Source organism: Coregonus clupeaformis, chromosome 24, assembly GCF_020615455.1.
Source record: "Coregonus clupeaformis isolate EN_2021a chromosome 24, ASM2061545v1, whole genome shotgun sequence".
In the NCBI taxonomy this organism is placed as follows: Eukaryota; Metazoa; Chordata; class Actinopteri; order Salmoniformes; family Salmonidae; genus Coregonus; species Coregonus clupeaformis.
The window spans coordinates 7,018,792-7,031,526 of record NC_059215.1 but is presented as its reverse complement, the minus strand read 5'-3'; the positions used below and the strand labels follow the sequence as shown (position 1 = coordinate 7,031,526).

At 43.7% G+C, this 12,735-nt stretch overlaps 1 protein-coding gene across 2 annotated transcripts in view; it reads left to right on the top strand.

Annotated features, from left to right (window-relative positions):
* The first annotated feature begins 639 nt into the window (after positions 1-639).
* arhgef3l (Rho guanine nucleotide exchange factor (GEF) 3, like) overlaps positions 640-12,735 on the top strand; it is a 23,440-nt gene continuing 11,344 nt past the window's right edge. Inside the window, exons 1-6 of one of the 2 annotated variants that reach the window (XM_041845223.2) lie at positions 640-1,029; positions 2,968-3,019; positions 3,733-3,789; positions 6,257-6,307; positions 7,385-7,492; positions 7,800-7,958. In XM_041845223.2, coding sequence (XP_041701157.2) covers positions 989-1,029; positions 2,968-3,019; positions 3,733-3,789; positions 6,257-6,307; positions 7,385-7,492; positions 7,800-7,958 — 468 coding nt within the window. In that variant the 5' untranslated portion in view covers positions 640-988. Of the gene's footprint in view, positions 1,030-2,967; positions 3,020-3,732; positions 3,790-3,929; positions 4,129-6,256; positions 6,308-7,384; positions 7,493-7,799; positions 7,959-12,735 lie in introns of those variants that run through there. The other variant, XM_045207012.1, reaches the window with a different exon arrangement.

Below are 12,735 nucleotides of genomic sequence, written 5' to 3'. Positions count from 1 at the left end.
ACTAACCAGGCTAGGAGAACCAACATGTTGCTGCTTTGATCATGTTGTCAAAGCCTTTATCAGGTAGAGTACTGAACCAGGCCAACTGGCTCACTTCCTCCTGCCTTTATCAGATAGAGTACTGAACCAGGCCAACTGGCTCACTTCCTCCTGCCTTTATCAGATAGAGTACTGAACCAGGCCAACTGGCTCACTTCCTCCTGCCTTTATCAGGTAGAGTACTGAACCAGGCCAACTGGCTCACTACCTGCTGTAACCAGGCCAACTGGCTCACTTCCTCCTGCCTTTATCAGATAGAGTACTGAACCAGGCCAACTGGCTCACTTCCTCCTGCCTTTATCAGATAGAGTACTGAACCAGGCCAACTGGCTCACTTCCTCCTGCCTTTATCAGATAGAGTACTGAACCAGGCCAACTGGCTCACTACCTCCTGTAACCAGGCCAACTGGCTCACTTCCTCCTGCCTTTATCAGGTACAGTACTGAACCAGGCCAACTGGCTCACTACCTCCTGTAACCAGGCCAACTGGCTCACTTCCTCCTGCCTTTATCAGATAGAGTAGTGAAACAGGCCAACTGGCTCACTTCCTCCTGTAATTTGACAACACTGTCAGGTTTCTATGATCAGCATTTCTGATGTGTTTCACTGACCAGTCATCTGCACAGTATGAGTCAGTATCGTTAACAGGGTTCAATTGTCTGTGCCTCGGTGTTGGAAACCGAACACAGCGGATACATGAAGATGTTCTGTCAGAGGATGTGGTTTGGTACGAGGGTGCAAGAGGAAGAGCGGGGGAGGAAGGGAGGAGTTTGTTCTCTCTCTCGCCGTCTCTGGGAAGAACCAGAATAGAGGAGCGACAGGTGAACGTGGTGGAGGGAGGAGAGGAGCGAAGTTAGGATCCACTTATTATTTTAACTTGTGTTTTGGAGTCTCTTGGAGGATGGTCTGTGTGTTGGAGACGATGCTTTGATGACAGAGGAAACGAGGGATGATGGAGAGAGAGACTGAAGGCTACGCATGGACTTCCGGGTATGTTCTCTTGCTTTTCTCTGACTCTCTCCCCCTCGCTGAGCTCTCCCTTCCCCCTCACCCTACCTCTCCCTTCCCCTTCCCCCTCACCCTACCTCTATGTCATATAAAGCATTGTTAGGAGGTTTTGTCTGCTGGGGTGGACTAGTCTGTAGGGTCAAAATGGGCCTTGTTCCATTTTGGGGGGGGGGGGGTGCATGTTAGTAGTATTGGGACGAGGCCCTAGAGGGGTGCATGTTAGTAGTATTGGGACGAGGCCCTAGAGGAGGGGTGCATGTTAGTAGGATTGGGACGAGGCCCTAGAGGAGGGGTGCATGTTAGTAGTATTGGGACGAGGCCCTAGAGGAGGGGTGCATGTTAGTAGTATTGGGACGAGGCCCTTGAGGGATGCATGTTAGTAGTATTGGGACGAGGCCCTAGAGGAGGGGTGCATGTTAGTAGTATTGGGACGAGGCCCTTGAGGGATGCATGTTAGTAGTATTGGGACGAGGCCCTAGAGGAGGGGTGCATGTTAGTAGTATTGGGACGAGGCCCTAGAGGAGGGATGCATGTTAGTAGTATTGGGACGAGGCCCTAGAGGAGGGGTGCATGTGAGTAGGATTGGGACGAGGCCCTAGAGGAGGGGTGCATGTTAGTAGTATTGGGACGAGGCCCTAGAGGAGGGGTGCATGTGAGTAGGATTGGGACGAGGCCCTAGAGGAGGGGTGCATGTTAGTAGTATTGGGACGAGGCCCTAGAGGAGGGGTGCATGTGAGTAGGATTGGGACGAGGCCCTAGAGGAGGGGTGCATGTTAGTAGGATTGGGACAAGGCCCTAGAGGAGGGGTGCATGTTAGTAGTATTGGGACGAGGCCCTAGAGGAGGGGTGCATGTGAGTAGTATTGGGACGAGGCCCTTGAGGGATGCATGTTAGTAGTATTGGGACGAGGCCCTAGAGGAGGGGGTGCATGTGAGTAGGATTGGGACGAGGCCCTAGAGGAGGGGTGCATGTTAGTAGTATTGGGACGAGGCCCTAGAGGGGTGCATGTTAGTAGTATTGGGACGAGGCCCTAGAGGAGGGGTGCATGTTAGTAGTATTGGGACGAGGCCCTAGAGGAGGGGTGCCTGTTAGTAGTATTGGGACGAGGCCCTAGAGGGATGCATGTTAGTAGTATTGGGACGAGGCCCTAGAGGGGTGCATGTTAGTAGTATTGGGACGAGGCCCTAGAGGGGTGCATGTTAGTAGTATTGGGACGAGGCCCTAGAGGAGGGGTGCATGTTAGTAGTATTGGGACGAGGCCCTAGAGGAGGGGTGCCTGTTAGTAGTATTGGGACGAGGCCCTTGAGGGATGCATGTTAGTAGTATTGGGACGAGGCCCTAGAGGAGGGGTGCATGTGAGTAGGATTGGGACGAGGCCCTAGAGGAGGGGTGCATGTTAGTAGTATTGGGACGAGGCCCTAGAGGGGTGCATGTTAGTAGTATTGGGACGAGGCCCTAGAGGAGGGGTGCATGTTAGTAGTATTGGGACGAGGCCCTAGAGGAGGGGTGCCTGTTAGTAGTATTGGGACGAGGCCCTAGAGGGATGCATGTTAGTAGTATTGGGACGAGGCCCTAGAGGGGTGCATGTTAGTAGTATTGGGACGAGGCCCTAGAGGGGTGCATGTTAGTAGTATTGGGACGAGGCCCTAGAGGAGGGGTGCATGTTAGTAGTATTGGGACGAGGCCCTAGAGGAGGGGTGCATGTTAGTAGTATTGGGACGAGGCCCTAGAGGAGGGATGCATGTTAGTAGTATTGGGACGAGGCCCTAGAGTTAGTCTAAAGGTGGAGGTACCTTCCTGCTTCTACTTCTCACTGTGCTTTCTGTCTTCCTGTTCCAATGACCATATTATCAATGCAGTGCTTAACGTTATTCTGTCTCTGTCTTTCGGTGTCTGTGTGACCTTTGATGTGTTTTCTAGGTCTGATGGACAAAGGGAAGCCCATTCCAGCAGCCCCCCAGACCATGCAGGAGTAAGTTTCTCTCTCAGGTTGCTTACTACTAATCTGAGTAGCACATTCATCAGGGACTCCCTCATAATCAGAACACAACTCAAGTGTAATAAAAAAATAGTCTAGAAGGAGTTTTACTATGACGTCTGCCGTGCTGGACAAACCAAGTCTCGGGTCTGGAGAAAAAAACATTTAGAAGGCCTTCCTCTTAGCATCAGAGAGAACATTTAGTAGTTTTCAAGCTAATTTCCTGCAATTCCACCCATTTTTGTCATGGGGCAGAGAGAGATTTTTTGTTGTAGCTTTAAAGCTAATATTCTGCAATTCAACACATCTTGCCATGAGGCAGAGAGAAAACTTTGTAGTTTTAAAGCTTAAATTACAGCGCATTTATGTAAAATAAATTTTTAAAATGGAGTACTGTACATACCAATATTCCTGTGAGCTTCCCAGGCCCATGTTGCCCAGGGTTAAGAACATAAATATTACACACTTTAAACTTATTCTGATGTTTAACACACACCAATCTGCTGTTGGTAATATTAATTAAAGGACCAGTGCTAATAGTGATATGAAGCTATTTTTTGTTTATTTTTAACCATTTTAATTGAAAAGAATCACAGTAAGGTAGTTCATTGTTACCCAGAAATGATTTGATATTGATATAATAACCACTTTGAGAAGCCCTGATTTGAAGTCTCTGTATCGCTAAGTCAGTGTGTGTCTGTCTGTAGAAAAAGAGAAAGCAGGACCCGGGCTCTGAGACCATCGTCACAATCACAGAGGACAGAGTGAGTGATATGCCGCCTCAGAATCATATCTTCATCTTTCTCTCAAACTCTCTGTTCTACACTTCCTGGCTCTCTCTTTTCCTCTCGCAGTTTCTCTCTCCCCCTCTTCATCAATCTCTTTCTCGCTCTGTCTGTTTTAGCGGAAACTGAGCATCACCTCTGCAGCCACAGACTTCAACAGAACAGAGCACAGAGCGAAACCTCAGCAGAACAGACCGTTGACAGACAGAAACAGGGACACTGACTGACTGACGTGACTGAACACTGCAACTCTCTTCATCTCTGCTCTCTGTCTCTACTGCGACATGTTTTCCTCTCCTCATCACTGATAGCTGAAAGGTTAGGAAGGGTTTTCACTATGGTGCTGACACCCTGTATTTCTCAGTCAAATACACCGCTCAAAAAAATAAAGGGAACACTTAAACAACACAATGTAACTCCAAGTCAATCACACTTCTGTGAAATCAAACTGTCCACTTAGGAAGCAACACTGATTGACAATAAATGTCACATGCTGTTGTGCAAATGGAATAGACAACAGGTGGAAATTATAGGCAATTAGCAAGACACCCCCCAATAAAGGAGTGGTTCTGCAGGTGGTGACCACAGACCACTTCTCAGTTCCTATGCTTCCTGGCTGATGTTTTGGTCACTTTTGAATGCTGGCGGTGCTTTCACTCTAGTGGTAGCATGAGACAGAGTCTACAACCCACACAAGTGGCTCAGGTAGTGCAGCTCATCCAGGATGGCACATCAATGCGAGCTGAGGCAAGAAGGTTTGCTGTGTCTGTCAGCGTAGTGTCCAGAGCATGGAGGCGCTACCAGGAGACAGGCCAGTACATCAGGAGACGTGGAGGAGGCCGTAGGAGGGCAACAACCCAGCAGCAGGACCGCTACCTCCGCCTTTATGCAAGGAGGAGCAGGAGGAGCACTGCCAGAGCCCTGCAAAATGACCTCCAGCAGGCCACAAATGTGCATGTGTCTGCTCAAACGGTCAGAAACAGACTCCATGAGGGTGGTATGAGGGCCCGACGTCCACAGGTGGGGGTTGTGCTTACAGCCCAACACTGTGCAGGATGTTTGGCATTTGCCAGATAACACCAAGATTGGCAAATTCGCCACTGGCGCCCTGTGCTCTTCACAGATGAAAGCAGGTTCACACTGAGCACGTGACAGACGTGACAGAGTCTGGAGACGCCGTGGAGAACGTTCTGCTGCCTGCAACATCCTCCAGCATGACCAGTTTGGCGGTGGGTCAGTCATGGTGTGGGGTGGCATTTCTTTGGGGGGCCGCACAGCCCTCCATGTGCTCGCCAGAGGTAGCCTGACTGCCATTAGGTACCGAGATGAGATCCTCAGACCCCTTGTGAGACCATATGCTGTTGCGGTTGGCCCTGGGTTCCTCCTAATGCAAGACAATGCTAGACCTCATGTGGCTGGAGTGTGTCAGCAGTTCCTGCAAGATGAAGGCATTGATGCTATGGACTGGCCCGCCCGTTCCCCAGACCTGAATCCAATTGAGCACATCTGGGACATCATGTCTCGCTCAATCCACCAACGCCACGTTGCACCACAGACTGTCCAGGAGTTGGCGGATGCTTTAGTCCAGGGAGGAGATCCCTCAGGAGACCATCCGCCACCTCATCAGGAGCATGCCCAGGCGTTGTAGGGAGGTCATACAGGCACGTGGAGGCCACACACACTACTGAGCCTCATTTTGACTTGTTTTAAGGACATTACATCAAAGTTGGATCAGCCTGTAGTGTGGTTTTCCACTTTAATTTTGAGTGTGACTCCAAATCCAGACCTCCATGGGTTGATACATTTGATTTCCATTGATAATTTTTGTGTGATTTTGTTGTCAGCACATTCAACTATGTAAAGAAAAAAGTTTTTAATAAGATTATTTCATTCATTCAGATCTAGGATGTGTTATTTTAGTGTTCCCTTTATTTTTTTGAGCAGTGTATATATATTTTTAAAATAACTTTTAATAGTAAAATGTATGAATAGTCCAGTCACTATATTAAATAGATAAGAACTTAAAAGTATTGTCTTCCAGTCACTAGCATCTGTAGTAGATAGATGTGGTAACTAAGTGTTACGGCAGCCATTTCAGATATGACTCAACTACTACATCTCTCTTCCTCTTCTACAGACTCACACAGGAAACAGGAACTGAGCCTGCAACAATATCTCTCCTCCCTCTCTCTCTCTCTTCTGTCTCTCTTTCTCTCTCGCCATCTCTCCTCTTTCTGTCTCAATCTATCTCTAGCTCATTGATTGATTGATATTATATGTATATATATATATTTATATTCTGGTCTCAGACATTGCTTGTTCTGATATTTCTTCATTTATTTATATTTTTCTGGATGAATCATTTTGCTGCATCTGTAAATCTGTGACCAGTAAACTTTGATTTTGACTGACTTAATTCTCTTCTGTGATTGGTTATTTCTGGCAGGGTGACGATGAAGATGAAGATATGATGTCAGACCTGATGAAGGACTCTGAGGTGTGTGTATGATGTCAACCATGGCGAGGTGTAGTCTAAGGGATGACTCCACAACTGTTCAATGTGTTTCATCCACATGTCATGCATGTTTCATCCATGTCTCTGAGGCATGTTTCATCCATGTCTCTGAGGCGTGTTTCATCCATGTCTCTGAGGCGTGTTTCATCCATGTCTCTGAGGCGTGTTTCATCCATGTCTCTGAGGCATGTTTTATCCATGTCTCTGAGGCATGTTTCATCCATGTCTCTGAGGCATGTTTCATCCATGTCTCTGAGGCGTGTTTCATCCATGTCTCTGAGGCGTGTTTCATCCATGTCTCTGAGGCGTGTTTCATCCATGTCTCTGAGGCGTGTTTCATCCATGTCTCTGAGGCGTGTTTCATCCATGTCTCTGAGGCGTGTTTCATCCATGTCTCTGAGGCGTGTTTCATCCATGTCTCTGAGGCGTGTTTCATCCATGTCTCTGAGGCGTGTTTCATCCATGTCTCTGAGGCGTGTTTCATCCATGTCTCTGAGGCGTGTTTCATCCATGTCTCTGAGGCGTGTTTCATCCATGTCTCTGAGGCGTGTTTCATCCATGTCTCTGAGGCGTGTTTCATCCACATGTCATGCATGTTTCATCCATGTCTCTGAGGCGTGTTTCATCCATGTCTCTGAGGCGTGTTTCATCCATGTCTCTGAGGCATGTTTCATCCACATGTCATGCATGTTTCATCCATGTCTCTGAGGCGTGTTTCATCCATGTCTCTGAGGCGTGTTTCATCCATGTCTCTGAGGCATGTTTCATCCATGTCTCTGAGGCATGTTTCATCCATGTCTCTGAGGCATGTTTCATCCATGTCTCTGAGGCATGTTTCATCCATGTCTCTGAGGCGTGTTTCATCCATGTCTCTGAGGCATGTTTCATCCATGTCTCTGAGGCGTGTTTCATCCATGTCTCTGAGGCGTGTTTCATCCACATGTCATGCATGTTTCATCCATGTCTCTGAGGCGTGTTTCATCCATGTCTCTGAGGCGTGTTTCATCCATGTCTCTGAGGCATGTTTCATCCATGTCTAAGATGCATGTTTCATCCCAGGAGCCCAGCAATAAAAGGGTTAAGCCGGTGGGGAAAGGGGGAGGAGTCACAGGCATCATCACCCCAGTCAAAACACCTGTCCTGAAACGCTTTGGGAAGAGTATAACGGTAACACACACAGAGAACACACACACACAGAGAACACACACACACAGAGAACACACACACACAGACAGAGAACACACACACAGACACACACAGAGAACACACACACACACACACACAGAGAATACACACACACTCTTGCACATAGACTACACACACGCACAACCTTCCAGACTAGCATTGGGAAACCCTGCTCTAGTACATCAGAGACTGAGGATGGAGGAAACACGTATTGTCTAAATTCAAATATGTGTAAGGATGTGTAATATGCATGTCTCAACCCGGAGTGTGTCTCTCTCTCTCCTCTCAGCGTTCCATCAGTTTCCGGACAGAGGCACGACCTTTGCCCCCCGCTCCTATTCGTTCGCGACAGAAGGCCTCGTCGTTCCCACGGCGACGCAGTAGCCAATGCTGGAGCGACACAGTGGAGAGTCACGACCTCACGGCCAAGGAGATCAAACGACAAGAGGTCAGGGGTTAGTCTTACAGGGGTCGGAGGTCAGGGGTTAGTCTGACAGGGGTCGGAGGTCAGGGGTTATTGTTAGATGTCTGGGGTTAGTCTTACAGGGGTCGGAGTTCAGGAGTTATTGTTAGATGTCTGGGGTTAGTCTTACAGGGGTCGGAGGTCAGGGGTTATTGTTAGATGTCTGGGGTTAGTCTTACAGGGGTCGGAGTTCAGGGGTTATTGTTAGATGTCTGGGGTTAGTCTTACAGGGGTCGGAGTTCAGGGGTTATTGTTAGATGTCTGGGGTTAGTCTTACAGGGGTCGGAGGTCAGGGGTTAGAGCTATGTCCCAATGATCTCTCCTTCCTCCCAAAGTGTGCACTTGTTCACTTCCCTTCACTGATTTGAAAGGAAACGAAAGGAAACTGCATTAAGAAACGAGGTGGTGAAAACTCCCACTAACCATGCCTACGCCAATCCATGTTAGGAGCTTGTTTATGACGTCAGGTCAGTGGTCTGCTAGCGTAGTTCTGGAGAGCTACAGACTAGGGTGTGCATGTTTTGTTCCAGCCCAACACTAACATTTGATCTAACCCAGGCCTGGGCTGTGGTGTGGTATAAGGTAGTAGAGACGATGGTAGTAGGGGTGATGATATTAATTAATAGTAATTTCGATCCCAAATGTGCAAATTGTCCAAATAGATACGCAAGGTAGATGGATTATTTTAAATATGTTATTGGACCATAAACAGATATGGCTCATTAACCTTTACGGACCAAATAATGATGATCCACACTTCTTTGACAATATATATAATAAATTATCAACCCTGCAAGCAATTCAAGACAATATTATTATGGTGGGGGATTATAATACTGTTTTAAATAGCTCAATGGACCGTAAAGGAAATCACACCAGAATCAATCACCCACATGCTCTTAAGGAAATCGTGAATGTCATGGGTACATTAGAACTAGTAGATATATGGAGGCTTAAATATCCTGATCTAGTGAGATATACATGGCGGAGACTCAATCAAGCTAGTCGTCTTGACTTCTTTCTTATCTCATTCTCGTTGGCACCAAAAGTTTAAAAAGTGTTGATAGGGGACAGAATACGGTCGGACCATCATATAATTGGCATATACATTACTCTTACTGAATTTCCACGTGGGCGAGGATATTGGAAATTTAATCAAAGCCTTTTGGATGATAATTTATTTTTAACTAGGACAATGGAATTTATAACTGACTTTTTCCGACATAACATAGGTACAGCGAATCCCCTTATTGTATGGGACACCTTTAAATGTGCCTTTAGAGGCCATGCAATTCAGTACTCATCTCGAAAACAAAAGCAATTTAGGTCAAAAGAGTTTATGCTAACAAAGGAAATAGGTCTAACAGAACAGATAGATGGCAATAAAAACTGTAACATAGAGGCTCAGAATAAATTAGAGGAAAAACAAAAAGAAATGGAGAAACTTATTCAAGAAAGATCAAGTGTAATATATTATACAAATAAAGCAAACTGGATGGAATATGGCGTAAAATGCACAAAATTATTTTTTAATCTTCAACATAGGAATGCTACCAAAAAGAATTTAATGAAACTGGTTACAATTGACGGAGTCACCCATGATTCACAAAATTATATTTTGAAGGAGGAAACAAAGTACTTTAAGCATATGTTTTCGTTTCAGTCGCCTCCATCTCCTCTAACTGAAGCTAATCGTAGAGATGTTTTTTCTATTGATAATGTAAAATTAACAGCCACACAGAAAGACTCATGTGAAGGTGAAATTACAGAGGAGGAACTTCTGGATGCAATTAAAGACTTTAAGTCCGGGAAAACTCCAGGGTTGGATGGCATACCAGTCGAGGTATACCAAACCTTTTTTGATATACTAAGAGGACCGTTATTAGCATGTTTTAACCACTCCTATGTAAATGGTAGATTATCTGACACTCAAGAAGGTCTGATCTTATTATTACTGAAACAGGATACAAGTGGAAAATATAAAGATCCAGTCCATTAAAAAAATTGGCGGCCCCTTACACTTCAGTGTTGTGATGCAAAAATTCTAGCAAAATGTATAGCGCATAGAATTAAAAAGGTATTATCGGACATTATTCATCCTGATCAGACAGGTTTTTTACATGGACGATACATTGGAGATAATATAAGGCAAGTACTGGAAACAATAGAACACTATGGAAAATCTGGGAAACCAGGCCTGGTATTCATAGCAGACTTCGAAAAGGCATTTGATAAAGTATGACTGGGGTTTATATATAAATGCCTGGAGCATTTCAATTTTGGAGAATCTCTTATAAAATGGGTCAAAATCATGTAAGTAACCCTAGGTGTAAAATAGTAAATAATGGCTATTTCTCAGAAAGTTTTAAACTGTCAAGAGGAGTGAAACAAGGTTGTCCACTATCGGCATATCTATTTATTAATGCCATTGAGATGTTAGCTATTAAAATCAGATCCAACAATAATATCAAGGGATTAGAAATCCAGGGCTTAAAAACAAAGGTGTCATTGTACGCTGATGATTCATGTTTTCTTTTAAATCCACAACTAGAATCCCTACACAGCCTCATAGAGGATCTAGATACATTTTCTAACTTGTCTGGATTACAACCAAATTATGACAAATGTACTATATTACGTATTGGATCACTAAAAAATACAATTTTTACATTACCATGTAGTTTACCAATAAAATGGTCTGATGGTAATGTGGATATACTCGGAATACATACCCCAAAGGAAATAAATGATCTCACTCTAAAATATTTTAATTGAAAGTTAGCAAAAATAGATAAGATCTTGCTACCATGGAAAGGTAAATACCTGTCAATTTGTGGAAAAATCACCCTGATTAACTCTTTAGTATTATCCCAGTTTACCTATTTGCTTATGGTCTTGCCTACGCCTAGTGAACAGTTTTTTAAATTATATGAGAAAAAAATATTCCATTTTATTTGGAACGGCAAGCCAGACAAAATTAAACTGGCCTATTTATATAATGAATATGAATTCGGAGGACAGAAATTATTAAATATTAAAGCATTAGACCTATCACTAAAAGCTTCAGTCATACAAAAGTTATACTTAGATCTGAACTGGTTCTCTAGCAAATTAGTAAGATTGTCTCACCCAATGTTCAAGAATGGCCTTTTTCCCTTTATTCAGATAACAACCTCTCACTTTCAGTTATTTGAAAAGGAAATCATCTCCCAAATATCACTATTTCTAAAACAAGCCATAGAAAGTTGGTTGCAATTTCAATTCAAGAAACGACAGAACAAATAATGCAACAAATATTGTGGTTAAACTCAAATATACTAATTGATAAAAAACCTTTTTTTTTTGACAAAATGTTTATAAAAGGTATAATCTTCGTAAATGATATCATCGGTAGGACTGGTGGAGTTATGTCGCACATGCAGCTAACAAAAACATATGGAAATGTCTGCTCTACCCAAAACTACAACCAAATAATTGCAGCCTTACCGCAAAAATGGAAGAGGAAAGTGGAAGGGGGAGAAAGTAAGGAACTTGTCTGTCTGCATTAAAGAACATAATTTGTTAAGGAAAACTGTGATAAATAAAAAAGTATATCAGTTTCATTTAAGGACCAAAGGATTGACAGCCGTCCCATATAGATTGCAAAATAGTTGGGAAGAGATTTTTGACGTACCGATCCCATGGCATAGTGTTTATGAACTGATACGCAAAACGAGACAGGATTCAAAAATTAGAATCTTTCAATTTAAATTATTATATAAAATTCTTGCTACCAATAGAATGTTATTTATATGGGGGATACAATCTTCCCAGCTCTGCAGATGTTGCTGCGAAGAGACAGAATCATTAGATCATTTGTTTTGGTACTGTCCATTTGTAGCTTGTTTTTGGACACAGGTCCAGGAATGGCTAAAGGATTGCAATATTTACCTGGAGCTAACCTTGCAGATAGCATTACTGGGTGATCTGAAAAGTCATAGTCAATCAATCAATAATATAATAATACTTGTATCAAAAATGTTTATTTTTAATTCACAATCTGTTGAAACAATGAGAATAGAAAGGTTCAGAATTTTTGTAAAACATCACAGTACAGTTGAAATATATATGGCAAATAGAAATCCTATATGGATGGTGTTAAGAGATAGATGGGAGGTGTTGAATGGAGTTGAAGGATGGGACTAATAACAAATAACAACAAATAATAACAAGATAACTAATAATGTAGGCATACTGTGTCCATAATAAGTATATAGGTTGTATGTTGGGAGCTTTTGGGAAAGAGCACAGTAGAAAGATATGGCATATAGAAGCAAACCGGATGGACATCATGAAAATGATCGGAGAGGTTGAGAGTAGAAGAAGTTCAGGAGAAAAAAATAATATATATATATATAATTATTGTAAAATAGACTGTGTCCATAAAATGTAGATATTTAGTATAAGCTGGAAGTAGAGGCCTAAGCATTGTTGTTCACTAGTTTACTCCAATTAGGGAAAGGGTGGTGGGGTTGGAAAGTAATAAAGGGGAATGTACACTGCTCAAAAAAATATAGGGAACACTTAAACAACACAATGTAACTCCAAGTGAATCACACTTCTGTGAAATCAAACTGTCCACTTAGGAAGCAACACTGATTGACAATACATTTCACATGCTGTTGTGCAAATGGAATAGACAACAGGTGGAAATTATAGGCAATTAGCAAGACACCCCCAATAAAGGACTGGTTTTGCAGGTGGTGACCACAGACCACTTCTC